Below are 15,142 nucleotides of genomic sequence, written 5' to 3' on the forward strand. Positions count from 1 at the left end.
TTTGATACCTGATTGTTGTAAATCCAAAGTATTTTAGTGCTGTACAGATTGATTAAAAACATAAATGATACATAAATCAAACAAGTTGTACTTATTTTATCATCTTCCTTTATCAACAGTATTTATTGGTCATATAATATGTTATAGGTATAGGTTACTGTGTATATGTGTGAATGCAAGTGAGTGATATCATTAAAGGGGTAGTATAATGCCCATATTTACAAGATGTAAAATAAGTCTCTGATATCCCCAGAGTGTGTATGTGAAGTTTTAACTCAAAATACCCCACAGATAATTTTTTATAGCATGTTAAAATTGCCCCTTTTTGAGGGTGAGCGTTTTGTGTGTGTCCCTTTAAATGCAAATGAGCTGCTGCTCCCAGCAAAGAGGGCGGAGCTTCAAGAGCTTGTGTGTTATCATCTTGCAGGCACACACTAAAATGTCAGAAACTGTTCTGCCTTTTATGTTCAAACCCAAGTCTGACAATGATGGAGAGATTCAAGAAGAAGTGACAACATGTACAATGCAACAGGACATTTCTGAATGGTTAGTTGATGAATTTATGTAGTTGATGTGGAGTTAACTATCTTCAAGTCATTGATTAGCATATTCTGTCTTGATAATCTATAAATCGCTAGTGTGGGAACTGTTGTAAGATGCCTACAGAGTGAGCGTGGGCTTTGTGTAACGCACAGTATTGCAATAAATGTGAAAAGACGGATGCGACATGAGCAGACTCACAAATGTGCTCTACTACAGCAACTCTTCCTCTTCTCAACACTGCTTGCGTGTTCCCGGGGGCGGGGTTTATGTAAATTTTAGGGTTTGTGATGTCACTAACCCGGGAGAAAGCTTGTGTAGTCCCTACCAGCCGTTTGTTGTAGTCCTTAAAAAGCAATTTCTGTAAAAGAAAATATCTCCTTTTGCTTTGAACTTTGAGCGTCGTAACTTTGTAGATGTTGTTTTGGCTCAAACAGCAACATTACATGCTAACTAAAGTTAGAAAAGTGGTAGGGTAAGGTAGGCAATTTTTTTCTTGTTATTCTGGTTGAAACTCTTTTTACATCCTGATATCAATCAATAATAGAAGTAGTAACAAATGCATGATTTTATTTGGGAAAAATAAGAAAACAAAATGGCATCATGTTCCATATTTAAAGGGACAGATATATTGTTTTCTTATATTGCCCAAATAAAATCATACATTTGTTATCATATCATTATAGGTAGCCCTGCAGTTATAGATATTTATCTCTGCATTTTTTGGCATGAAGAATCAAAAAAGAAAAAAAGTCATGATGCTTAAAGGTAGGGTAGGCAATTTCGGAGCAGCTCCCAATCGCAAGCTATCTTTGAAAGCATTAGATCCCACCCTCCCTTCAGAGCGTCTCAAAAGCCACGCCTCCTCCAAAACACATGAACATGCACAGCCAGAGCAGATTCAGCGTCACGAGAGATGGTGTTAAATTACCTCATGTCTCAAAGCACTTTGTAAAATAAGATTAGACCTATACAATCTCAAGATTATCTTAAAAGCTGTTATAAGTAAACATCTGCAGACAAACGGAAACGGCCAAGCACCCACGGAAAAACACGGGATATTCTCCATTCATTTTATACAATCAAAAAAACAATTGAGATTCGGGGACCTCTCTGATTGGTGGATCTCACATCGGGTCCCGGGTCGTAAATACACACAATTCCATGGGTGCTTGGCCATTTTGGTCACTTGCTATTATTATGCAGAAAACTGATCCTATAGACCAGCAGTCTCAAGTCCGTGACCAGGGGAAGACTAAGCCTTGCTAAGATAACACACGCTCTGCATATGTTAGTAATGTAGCTATTGGATGTATTTGGATGTATTTCACTGGCAGAAACATAAAAAACCGTCTATGTTTGGACTGCTTGTTTTGCATTAATGTTCGACAAAAGAGATCAAAGATATAAAATGTATATTGAAATGGTTGCTTGATATCTCAGCAGCTGTTTTTGTCAGTCTCCCCACCCACTTTGCTTATAGCAGTGATCTGCCAGTGCATGACCCTGACTCAGCAGTCTATAAATACCAGCAGGGGTCAGTCTCTGAGTCCATGTTCTTGCTACTGACTATAAGAACCCCACTGCTCCTGTGACCTACATACGTGTAAATACTGCTCATACTGACAGAGTTGATTTTATATTACATTTCATTCACTATTGAAAAATCACATGAAGTGTAATAAAAGTATAACTTTAACGGAAGATGAAACGACTCGTTTCTCTAATTTTTTTTTTTTTTTTTAGCAAAATTCCATTGCAGATTAAGCTAAATTCTTTGTACTGTTTATTAAAGTCAGATTCTGTCAAACAAAAATACTATTGTTCTTTAAGATTACAAAAACAGTTACACAAATCAGCTTAAACACCTTATAACTGATAACTGTAAAAAACTGATTACAAAAAGAAAAAGGAAGTACAGACAATATTTACAGTGTGTGGATATAAAAATACTTCACACCCATGTTAAAACAGCTGTTTTTTTTTTGTGATATAAAGATGAAAGAAAAAATACCTTTTCAATCAGAACTTTTGCACATTTAATAAAAAAAAAATACATTTTTTGCAATGCCACTGAAAACCAAAATTACACATTTCAAAGAGGAAAAAAAACTGAATAACAAACTAGCCTAATGTATATTAAAGCACCCTTTGATATTATTACAGCACTCAGTTTGTTTGAGTAGGAGTCTATCTGTCGTGGTAGCATGATTAACAAGGAGGTGAAGAGAGGGTAGTTGCAGCAATACTTTTATTAAAAGAAAATGAAACAAAACTCTTCCCAGCACGGGGTCAGCCCTATGTTCCCACAGCCCTATGTTCCCACAGCCCTATGTTCCCACATTTCTAAGAATTTTTTTTTTTTACGATTTGTCTAAACCCCACGGGTGGGTTTAGGGGTGGGGTCAGGTGTAGGCCATTTGTGGGAACATTGTCTAAACCCCAGTTACGGGTAGGTTTAGGGGTGGGGTCAGGGGTAGGCCATTTGTGGGAACATAGGGCTGTGGGAACATAGGGCTGTGGGAACATAGGCATGCTCCCATAAGCACAGGTAAATCACAGTAGGGAAGAGAAACCCACACTTAGGATGCGAGGGAAGGCTGCAAGTAAAGTAAATGAGGACGGAGGAATCGAAGGAAAGCTTTTTGGAAAATTCTTGATCACCCGAGCACTTTAAATCGTCATTAGCTGCGCTCAAAGGATCTGCCATGTTGTTGAAGTTTGGATATTTAAGTGATTAATAAATACGACAAGAAAGACTTCCGCATTGGATACACCTGTGCATCCTCGCTCATAGCTCCTCTGGAAGCTTTAGAGGATTGAGATGTCCTTAAAGATGGCTTTCTTTCATCAGTCCCAGTGGGCTGGAAGACAGAGGAGCGAGGAAACAAGGAAGCATATATTTGAGTATTGAGAAGCACCCTATAATGCTGCAAGAAAAGACAAAACACAAATGAACTAAAGGGCTGACCAAACTGGCAAATCAGAATCAGAATCAGAATCAGAATCAGAATCAGAATCAGAATCAGAAAGAGCTTTATTGCCAAGTGTGCTTGCACCCACAAGGAATTTTTCTTGGTACTGAAGCTTCCAGTGCACATATACAAATACAAATACAGCAAGAACATAGTAATACAAATTCTAAGAATGAAAATATATAAAAAATAAATAAAAATAGTATAAAAGTAAAAAAGTAGGGTCACAGTTGGGTTTAGTCTGAATAAACATTTACAGATTATGAACATATTCACAGTATTTTGAGTAGTATGAATAATATAAATATCACCTGAATTAGAGAATATTACACTAGACAGTGGGAGTCTAGCGCATGTTACAGATTATAAACATATTTACAGTATTTTGAGTAGTATGAATAATATAGATATAAATATCACCTGAGTTTATTGCACTAGACAGTGGGAGTATTGCACTTACAGGCATATGCTTTGGGGGGCATGTTAAGTGTTCAGAAGGGAAATGGCCTGTGGAAAGAAACTGTTCCTGTGCCTGGAAGTTCTTGTGGCCAGTGATCTGTGTCGCCGTCCTGACGGTAACAGTTCAAACAGGGGATGTCCAGGGTGAGTGGAGTCTGTGATGATTTTACCTGCTCTCTTCCTCACTCTGGAAGAGTACAGGTCCTGGAGGGTTGGCAGGGGGGCACCAATAATCCTCTCTGCAGTCCGGACTGTCCGTTGTAGTCTCCTGATGTCCGATTTGGTAGCTGAACCAAACCAGACAGTGATGGAAGTGCTTAAAACAGACTCAATGACGGCTGAGTAGAACTGGATCAGCAGCTCCTGTGGCAGATTGAACTTCTTCAGCTGGCGAAGGAAGTACAGTCTCTGCTGGGCCTTTTTCACAATGGAGTCAATGTGATTTGCCCACTTCAGGTCCTGGGAGATGGTAGAGCCCAGGAACCTGAATGACTCCACTGCTTCCACAGTGCTGTTCATGATGGTGAGAGGGGGGAGTGCTGGGGTGTTTCTCCTGAAGTCCACGATCATCTCCACTGTTTTGAGTGTGTTCAGCTCAAGGTTGTTATAACTGCACCAGACAGCCAGCTGTTCAACCCCCAGTCTGTAAGCAGACTCGTCACCATTTTGGATGAGACCGATGACAGTGGTGTCGTCTGCAAATTTCAGGAGCTTGACAGAGGGGTCTTTAGAAGTGCAGTCATTAGTGTACAGGGAGAAGAGCAGTGGGGAGAGAACGCACCCTTGGGGGGCGCCAGTGCTGATGGTGAGGGTCCTGGATGTGAGTTTCCCCAGTCTCACTAGCTGCTGCCGGTCCGTCAGGAAGCTGGAGATCCACTGACAGATTGTGGATGGCATGGAGAGCTGAGTCAGTTTGGCTGTGAGAAGATCAGGGATGATGGTATTGAAGGCCGAACTGAAGTCCACAAATAAGATCCGTGCATAAGTCCCAGGTCTGTCAAGATGTTGCAGGATATAGTGCAGTCCCATGTTGACTGCATCATCCACAGACCTGTTTGCTCTGTAAGCAAACTGAAGGGGATCCATCAGGGGTCCGGTGATGTCCTTCAGATAGGCCAACACCAGTCTTTCAAACGACTTCATGACCACAGACGTGAGAGCGACAGGTCTGTAGTCATTAAGTCCAGTGATTTTTGTTTTTTTGGGAACCGGAATGATAGTGGAGCGTTTGAAGCAGCAGGGAACTTCACACTGCTCCAATGATCTGTTGAAGATCTGCGTGAAGACTGGGGCCAGTTGGTCAGCACAGGCTTTTAGACAAGCAGATGAGATGCCGTCTGGGCCTGAAGCTTTCCTAGTCTTCTGTTTTTTGAAGACTCTGCTCACGTCCTCCACACAGACCTCCAAATAAACTAGACACAGGTGAGTAATGTAATCAGTAACCATAGAAACAAATGACATGATCCGAAACGAAGAAACAGGAACTAAACAGAGAGGGAACACAGGAACCAAAGGGAACACACATTTCATAAGCATCCATGAAACAGAGCCTAAACGTGACACTAGTGGCACATCTTGACACAGGCTAGATATTTTTTTCGCACTCTTCTTTGCAAAAAACGTTCCATTTCATGGCCCTTTTCATGTTCCCCTACATATTTGCCAGTGCCATTGTGTGTGTGTGTGTGTGTGTGTGTGTGTGCACGCACTGGTTTGACCTACATTATGAGGATGCAAATACTGTGTATTCCTTATATTGTGGTATGTATTCAGGTTTCAGGTGTGTGTGTGTAAGTAAATAAATGAATAAATAAATTGACTTTATATTTATTAATTCATTGATATAGATTCAACACTCCATTAATTAATACAGCAGAAATGCTTTTATTTATTGTATTATTAGGCTTTATTGTCACTTAGTATTTACAGAGAGGGCAAGGGCCAGAATTAAACCCTCCCACTTGGTGTAAACTCTGAGTAATGAATTGACAAGAATATAATGTAAGCCCGTGCTCAATCGGCCCAATGAAGACATGCGGTCAGCGGGTGAAGGTCTTTGCGCATTACTGTCTTTCCTCGTGGCAAAGTAATTTGACTAAATGAAATACATTTTCTCATATCAATTTCATAATCAGTTCAAAGATAATAGATACAAAACATCAAATGCTCTGGAATAAATTGAGAAGATTCAATACCTTGACATTATAAAATACATGATGCGAAGTGTCTTGCTTACACTTCGCATCACGGGCTGATCTTCTTTGCATTTCATTATATAGACAGAAACTTCTTTGAGTTCTTTCACATGGAAACATCTGCTAACAATGGGAATTTACATTCAGAGTTGACACCTTTTGGGAGTAGGAGACCATTTGTCTAGAGACCCACCCTCCTCTGTGTGCCAGTTATCTGTAAACTCTTAAAAACTGTATTACCTTTTGTTTTACTTCTTTGGGAATGAGACCTTTGTACCAGTTGCACTAAGACATTTCAAACGATACCAAACATGTGTAATACTATATGATAATTATTCACATTATAGATTATTGGGTGAATTTGGGTGATCTCAGCATGAAGGATGGGGGAAGAAATGTAGTTAAGGATTGCTTAGGTGAGATTTGCGTCTCGAATGATGGTGCTAGTTTCACAAGAGAGAGTTCAAATGTTAATTTCCAGAAAGGTCCTTTGTCCTCTCAGGGAAGGGTCGTTCCTCAAGTAGACTGCCTGGCATTTATCTAATTTCTCAAGTCTTATAATACTTATTATAAAAATGTATTAGACCTTTATCAGAATGTAAAATTTGTCTGAACCAACTAATTTACAATTAATTATAATTATTGAATCAGTTTATCTTTACATTAAAAGATAAAAAGATAAAAGCATTGACTAAGCATGCAAATATTAGTAGACAAAGAAAATTTTAGCCTACAACCTTGAAATAAACAGCAAGTTTTAAAATAAAATACAAATACTTAATAGAAAAAATAATTTGGTGACATTAACCATGTTTTTTGATCATGAATCTTGTGTAAAATAAATAAATAAATAAATAAATAAATAAATAAATAAATAAATAAATAAATAAATAAATATCAGGAGTTCTTGCTTCCATTGAAGCAAAATATACTATTTAAGCAAATAAGTAAGTAAATATTTCACTCGAAATTGTTATGCTGCTAATATAATTTGTAATGAAGGGAAAAAAAAAAACTTGCTATACATTATTATGTTGTTGCGTCAGATGGCATGCAGGGCAAATTAAAAGCTTTGATCATCCATAATACACTCGGTTTGTGAAATATAAGACATAGATTAATATTCAATTGCTTAAACTTACAATTCAAAACTTACTCTCCACCCCTTTTTATAATACACATGCTAGCAAAATGATACACGAATGTAAAAAAACAAAACGACGATACACGTTAAAGGGACTTGTTGACATATCTCATATAGTGACGTATATCCGGTTTAGTTCACTAGCATAAAGAGCTGCAGAGACGTGCTCGACAACTTCAACGCCCTGTTGTTGCCTATCGTCAAATACCTCTGCAAATAATTCTCGACAACATGGCAGAGAGTGATTGGGATACAGTGACCGTTTTGAGGAAGAAGGGATCGGCTGCGCAGTCAAAGTCTAAGCAGGTAACGTTGCGTTATCTCACATCCGTATGCTACATAGTTTGCTGACGTTATTAGTTCACGTTTTGACAAAAACAATGTTGCTGTGACCTACTTTCAAATGTTTCGTTTCAAATAATGCGCACAATATGTCCCAAAGCTTAAAATATCGGTCTGACAACAAACGCAACAGAAATACTATCGTGTTATTTCTTGTTGGATTAGCCAGTGTGCGAAACGTGATGGACGCCATAATAATTGTCATAAAAACAACAGCAGCTCAAAGATAGGCAATGTAGTTTCGGTTTACATAACACTAATAGTGCTTTTGTTTCAGGCTATAATTACTGCTCAGAGGAAGGGAGAGGAAGTCGAAACTTCTAAGAAATGTAAGAGCATATAAACCTATTGTATATAATACATTTATATTCCCAATGGGATTCAATGAATAATCTATTTTTTTTCAAGGGGCTGCTGGGCAAAATAAACAGCATGTTATAACCAAGAACACAGCTAAGCTGGACAGAGAGACAGAGGAGCTCAGCCACCAGAGAGTACCTCTTGAAGTGGGGAAAGTGATCCAGCTGGGCCGCCAGAACAAGGGCCTCACCCAGAAAGATCTGGCTACTGTGAGTATTTGCCCATTTAAAGTGTCCTGAACCCCTCCCCTCTGTTTTTGCCTGGGCATTTGCACCTCCGAGCTGAAAAAGTCTCAATATATGGGTGTGTAAAGCTGTGGAAAAGGAGGGAGTCTGGTGAGACAACAACAACCAAAAAAACACAGACCTACAACACACACATTATACAGACAAATGAATATTAAAATATGAGCAGAGGGGGAAAAACACAGAGTTGAGGGCACCTTGATGTGTTTTGAAAATGTCATCCTATGAAACACGGAAGAACATTTAAAAGATTTAATATTTTCACTACGTACTGTCACACGTCAGTTTAACAAAAAAAAATAAAGACAAGTTACATTAGTGTCTTCTGTCTATCAGAATAATAATCATCATTCATTCGTGTTTAGTGTCCATATTTGCATATATATATATATATATATATATATATGAAGACTTAAGATGCAAAAGCCTCTAAGTGCCATCTGATTTTCTTCTAGAATGATCATTTTTCTGAAGCTCGTTTATTTAAGTTCAGTAATTTCACTTAAATGGCAATGAAAATTACCTATTAATTGCCATTTAAGTGAAATTACTGAACTTAAATAAACAAGCTTCAGAAAAATTATCATTCTAGAAGAAAATCAGATGGCACTTTCATCTTCAAATGAAAAAAAAAAAATAAATAAAAAAAAAAATAAATATATATATATATATATATATATATATATATATATATATATATATATATATATACACACACACACACACACACACACACACACACACACACACACACACACACACACACATATATATATATTTATTTTTTTTTTTTTCATTTGAAGATGACCTGATGAAATATGTGCACATACACTGTGCTGGTTCATGTTTAGATCATAAGAGTATATTATGAAATATGTCCTTAACTTGAAACATGCTTCCTCTGGTCCGTATATGATCTATGATCCATGTGGCGAGTGTTAAACTGATTGCGTCGTTCCGTGCTGAAACTGCTCTCATGCGCAGTTATTACATATTAAATATTGTTACAGTCATATTTCCCATGTGTTTGTAGTCGACCTCTCTAAATGCATCTCGGGGGGAAAATGCAAACAAAACTTTTGTGTTGTCGCACATTGGAAACAAGCACTTACGACCCATGTCTCTAAGCAATAAGGGAAGACAAACGTGACAGAAGTGATACGGTCTCAATTATATCTTATGCTTACTACAGTGCAGTGATTGGATTGAATGAGCTCTTTGTCATGAATAAATGCAGAGAAAATGCTCAGAAACGGATGACGTCACTTTGTTTGCCCAGCCCTTACTGGAGCCCCGGCAGCCAATGACCACTCCGGATCTTGCCGGATTTACACCTTGACGTCAGAATCTGTGACTTTGCTTTTAAAACCGAAAGTATGAAATTGCTCTAAAAAATGCTCAATAAAACATAGAGTACGTTTAGTGTTTTCAGTGATGTGCAGCCTGTACATTCACATCTCAAAAAACCTAACTTACTGTATGATTCATCTTTTAAAGTCACTATGAATTCAAAATTGACCTTTTTAATGGAATATTGCAGTTTTTATTATAAACGATTTATCTGTGTACATTATTTTTTTTAGGGTCTTTTTTTTTCGACAACTCTTCTCTGATGATGTGTTTACTGATGGGAGGGCAGGACAGCCTGTCACTCACATGAGATCACAGAAATGCCGAACCAACACGATCTAATGTCCAAATCAATTCCAGATGGACAAAACCAAGCCCCACCCCACTTTTTTCTTGTTCGAGAAGCTGTTTCATTGAGATGTGTCACCATATGGAAGAAATACTTCTTGGTTTCATGCAACTTAAACTTATAATTGTGTTTCTTGCAGAAAATTAATGAGAAGCCACAGATCATCGCGGAGTATGAATGTGGAAAGGCCATCCCCAATAACCAAGTCATGGGAAAGATTGAGCGAGCCATTGGTAGGATTTTGTCATTTTATCATTCATTACTACACAATAGCTTATTTGCTGCCTTGCTATGGTTTATTCATTAAAATATGACATTTATTCATGCTTGTATAATTCAGCAAAATAAAAAATTGCTTGCATCATGGTTTCATTGACTCTGACTTTTATACTTTTTAAATACCAGTGACGCTTGTAGGTGCCATATTTGTATGTGTATTTATGACTTGTAATATATTCTGCAAATTAAAGTGTCTGAAAATGGGAAGACCAATCAATTAGACTTTTTTTTTTTTTAATTGGGCTACCCCCTAATAGTCTACGAGAAGAGGTTTAGTCAACCAAATTTTAACTAGTCGGTTAGTTGCAGAAGGAAATATCTAGAGGAAGTGGCGAAGTCACGCAGTAAGTGATGGACAGAACACAACATGGCCAGTCCATGTGGTAATTACAGTATGTCGGGGCCAGGGGTAAAGCCAAATGTTCACCTTATCAATTCTTCGACCTAACTATGGGCTTGCATTTTATTTTCCTAATAACAGCGGACATAACTTAAAATACTCCATTTTTGTTCATACAGATAAGACAACATTCAAAACTGTAAGAGGTCTTTTATTTGTGTACAACTTTGCTTTTGTAAAATAAAGAATACAAACAGGATGCGCTTTCCGCCATCCCGGTCTCCACTACTGGAGCGTATCACAAAAATGGACCAAAACTCACCGTATACTTGCCTCACAGACATGAGAAATATGTCTATATAGATATATTTAAGTTACTTTTAAATTAACCAATTCAAATAAATTCTGATTATTTAATAATCTGTATGAAACAGATCCGCATCGTCAAAAAGATCTTTGCAGCCGACACTGACTCAGAAAACACTAGTTTATTGATACATTATTAAAATGTTCAGACAGTCTCCTTTCCTGACATTCAAAATCATTACTTTTGCAGGTGCACTGCAGCAAGCTTAAGTGTGCGCTTGAGTGCTTAGTTTATAGGCCTATTTAAAAAACTCAATATTATGATTTGGTATTTCTCTGTAATGTAGAACAATGTTAGCATTTTTACATGTAATATTATATATACTAGTAATATTCTTTCTCAACACTGAAACTCGAACCATTTTTTATGCCATCACCCAGTATATATTTAAGTATTTAAATTAATATCATAAACGTGCGATTAGTCGACTGTTGGCTTAAATGAGCGACCACTAGTCGATTCGAAAAATCTTTAGTTGGGGCAGCCCTATTTTGTTAAAGTTTTTGTTAAATGTTTTTAAAATAAGTCTCTTATGCTGACCAAGGCTGCATTTATTTGATCAAAATACAGTAAAAGTTGTAATATTGTGAAATATTACAACTGTTTTATATTTAACAATGTAATTTATTCCTTTGATGGCAAAGCTGAATTTCCAGTAGCCTTTATTCCAGACTTCAGTGTCACATGATCCTTCAGAAATCATTTTAAAACGCTGATTTGGTGCTCAAGAAACTCCTCTTCCTCATATATATATATATATATATAATATATAAAAATTACTGACCCCAAACTTTTAAACAGTACTGTAAATCATTTTAAACATTTGCCAAAAGAACTAGCAATAATTTTGGTGCAAAAAAGTAGTAGTAATTACAGCATTTATTTGTAAAAGTTGCAATCTTTTAAAGGAGAACGTGTTTAACTCTTTTGTTGACTGTTTTCCTCATTTTTAACATATTCACTCTTTCACTTTTAGGTCTTAAGTTGCGTGGAAAGGAAATTGGGCAGCCTCTTGATGCCGGCCCTAAGAAGAAATGAGTACAAAATCCTCGAAAGATCCACCATCTACTGAAACTTCCCAGTAGTAGATCTTTTCAGTCAGTCTGTATTAATTGCTGCATCACTTCATAATTTCTCAATTCAATTGGTGGACTATACATGCTCATATTGACACCTACACAAAAGGCTTGTTATCTAACGTTTTATGTCAGATGATGAAGACTTTGATTTTTATTTTATTTTTTTTAAGCTTGCTCACTGCTTTGAAATAAAAACATATTTCTATGTCTGACTAAGTTGTCTTCTAACTGATGCTGCATTCTTTTTTTCAGGTGATGGAATTCATGAAACTTATTATTTTAGAATATTGGGAATTTGATTTGTTAAAATGCCCAGTTTAATGTTAAATACTTGGTTGTTTATAATATAGAAAATTAGCTTGTACTTTGTAAATTAACCCAAGTGGTGTTCGTTAGCCAAATGACGTCCAGCTCCACCTCTCTGGACGTCTTGGGTTTAGCTTGACTTAGCTTGGGTTTAGCGCCTCCACCCATTATAATCCACTTCTGTGGATCTAATGGGTGGAGGCGTGATAGTGCTATGGGTAGGGTTAGGCCGGTTGTGGTTGGACCTTCTAGCTAGCTCCACTCATAACGTCCAAATTACATCTAGAGAGGGGGAGCTGGACCTTTCGCTCCACACATGGCCTGCACTCGGAACCATGAAACATCTCATGGTTGCAAGTCGGACTCGCATTCAAGCGGACGTTGTTGCCACAGGCAGCCGCTGGCGTTGTCTGCTGTTTTTTTTCTCTCTCCCTCGAATTACTCCACAAGGAAGCTGTGAAATGTTGAACAAATCTGAATAGTACTACCGAAGACCACTCATGAAGCTACTTTGTAATATAATTCACCTATTATCACTGCTAACTGCATAAGTCAACAAAATGCAGAGGGGATTAGCATCGCTTAAGTGTCATTTCGATCATGCGCAACTGGTGAAGACAAGTGGCTTTTCTCCCTAAAGTTACATCAAACTTTCCGCTACGGAACTTCGGTGTGATCAAAACCAGAACGACACTTGAGATGATCACCTTCTTCGTGAGAGATTTACCAAGACGTCTTCCCGCACTTCATCGTTCCTCGCAATGACGGAGCGCTATCCTTTAGCCGAGAAGGCGATGTCAGAGGGCTACGCTCGGCTCCGGTTCAGGGACACATCTCTGCTGATTTGGCAACAGCAACAGCTGGATCTGGAGAAAGCGCCTCCGACCAATTACCTGAGCCGCAGTCAGAGCTCGTGGTACAGCCAGTATGGCAACCAGGCAGTTGTGGTCCAGGACAAAACAAGACTGAAAGACTCTGGAAGCACTGGACAGTCACGGATTTGTGCTGTTATGTGATGGTGTTATTCTCGTTGTGACTACAACACACACATTTGAGTGTTTCTGTCCAGTCAAAAATACTGTAATTTGTCCACATGTCATTATTCAGACAATCTGGTGGGCAAGACTACACCGTGCTTCATGAACAAAGCATCAGTATTTTACCATTTTTAAAGTGCAACAGCAGTATGAGGAACATTGCCTGCTTATAGTTACAGACGAACGAGTACCAAATCTCAATTTAATCCCATGTTATTCTCAGAAAAGGGACCACATGTATTTTATCTCGTTGGATATCTCAATTTAACAAACTGCGCATGCCTTTAGTTTTGTTCAAGTATGTTTTATGGTAGCAGTGTTATTCTGTGGGAAAAACAGCAATTCAGAAATTGCTAGATCCAACTAGATTATATAGAGTTGTCAACATTTGACGTGGATCAACCCTTTTCATCGATTTATACAGACATTTTTAACAATACCCGTTCTTGTCTTAGGACAACTTTAATGCACTTTTTTGATCCACTTCAAATGTTGACTACTGTACTTTTACTGTTCAAGCAACTATTTTCATGTTTACATGTATTAAGGTTTATATGTGACAGAGCAATCTTAACTGGACACTAATAATAGACTTCACAGACAAGGCTTAAGCTAGTCCCGGACTAAAATGCATGTTTGAGCTGTTTTAACTGAAAGCAACTTGCACTCGCATTTCTTAAAATACGTCTCTGCTATTGTTTTGCACACCAGTAATGTTTTTTCTAAGGCATGTTTGTAAAATATATTTTGGCCTTATTTCACAAACAGGGCTCAGATTAAGCCAGGATTAGTTCTTAGTTCAATTAGGACATTTAAGTAACTTTTATAAACATTACTGGTGTGCATTTTGAGACAAAACAATGGCAAATACATTTTAAAATATGTCAGAACAAGTTGCTTTCAGTTAAAACAGCTCAAACATGCATTTTGAGTCTGTGTTTAAGCTTTGTGAATCTGGGTAATATGTCCTAATTAAATTAATACCAAACCCTGTCTGTGAAACCAGGCCTATATGTACCAAATAATCTTGGCTTTACCTGTATTATATCATGCTTTTTATGAAGCTTTGATGCCTCCCAAAAAATGCTATTGTGAAATCAAGATCTTGATTTGCTGGTACATTTTGACAACTTAACCTCATTACGCTGCTAAACAGTATCTTACTCTAATCTTACTATTGCATTTTAATGTCTTCTAAAAAACAACAACATTAAGTGCGCTCAAATAAATATATCTAGATAGTAAAAAGACACTCCTATGGGTTTTTGTGATTTATTTACAAAAAACGAGGGGCTCAGTGTCCAAATCTCCGATTAGCTTATACATCAGATATTACCATGGTAAGTCTGTGCCAAAACATACTTGTCAACTTGCTTTCACTTGCTGAACTTAACATATGCAGCGCTACCAATTTTAAAATTTCACTCGAAAGAATGACATTTACATGTTATAAACTGCTCAAAAAATTTAAGAAATATACTGTAAATTGGCATGCAATACACAAATGTTCTCTCTCTTTCTCTCATAAAAAAAGAACTAAAATACTTAGACCCAAGACAGAGTTGACGAATAAGTAGTGAATATACATTTATATCTGTAATTATATATCCTATGTATCTTTATATCTCTGTCTGCATCATTTTCATTAACATGAACCCCAGTTGTATTTACTGGGCTCTGCTGGAGGAATTGAGGAAGAGGAGCTGTAACAGAAATTATTTTAGAGACAAGGTAGGTTATAGTCACAAGGAACATGTAATGCATTACAGTGGTAT

The 15,142-nt window shown here is 37.4% G+C and overlaps 2 protein-coding genes across 2 annotated transcripts; both read left to right on the plus strand.

The window, feature by feature from the left end:
* Window positions 1-7,368: 7,368 nt before the first annotated feature.
* Window positions 7,369-12,236, plus strand: edf1 (endothelial differentiation-related factor 1). Its single transcript, XM_079870611.1, has 5 exons — window positions 7,369-7,619; window positions 7,933-7,984; window positions 8,064-8,224; window positions 10,099-10,192; window positions 11,922-12,236. The coding sequence occupies exons 1-5, from the start codon at window positions 7,545-7,547 to the stop codon at window positions 11,981-11,983; spliced, it is 444 nt and encodes a 147-aa protein (XP_079726737.1). The 5' UTR covers window positions 7,369-7,544; the 3' UTR covers window positions 11,984-12,236.
* A 420-nt stretch (window positions 12,237-12,656) lies between these two features.
* brd3os (BRD3 opposite strand) lies at window positions 12,657-14,619 on the plus strand. Its single transcript, XM_079870612.1, has one exon. It carries the CDS (start codon window positions 13,092-13,094, stop codon window positions 13,344-13,346), a length of 255 nt encoding a protein of 84 aa, XP_079726738.1. The 5' UTR covers window positions 12,657-13,091; the 3' UTR covers window positions 13,347-14,619.
* Window positions 14,620-15,142: the final 523 nt, after the last annotated feature.

The sequence above is a fragment of the Squalius cephalus genome, assembly GCF_949319135.1.
Source record: "Squalius cephalus genome assembly, chromosome: 5".
NCBI lineage: Eukaryota > Metazoa > Chordata > Actinopteri > Cypriniformes > Leuciscidae > Squalius > Squalius cephalus.

What these genes read in the sequence shown, in the direction of transcription:
- edf1 (XM_079870611.1), top strand. Translation starts at nt 7,545, where the DNA reads ATGGCAGAGAGTGATTGGGATACAGTGACCGTTTTGAGGAAGAAGGGA. An exon ending in AGTCGAAACTTCTAAGAAAT is followed by an intron (nt 7,985 to 8,063) that starts GTAAGAGCATAT and finishes TTTTTTTTCAAG; the next exon opens with GGGCTGCTGGGCAAAATAAA. An exon ending in AAAGATTGAGCGAGCCATTG is followed by an intron (nt 10,193 to 11,921) that starts GTAGGATTTTGT and finishes TTTCACTTTTAG; the next exon opens with GTCTTAAGTTGCGTGGAAAG.
- brd3os (XM_079870612.1), top strand. Translation starts at nt 13,092, where the DNA reads ATGACGGAGCGCTATCCTTTAGCCGAGAAGGCGATGTCAGAGGGCTAC.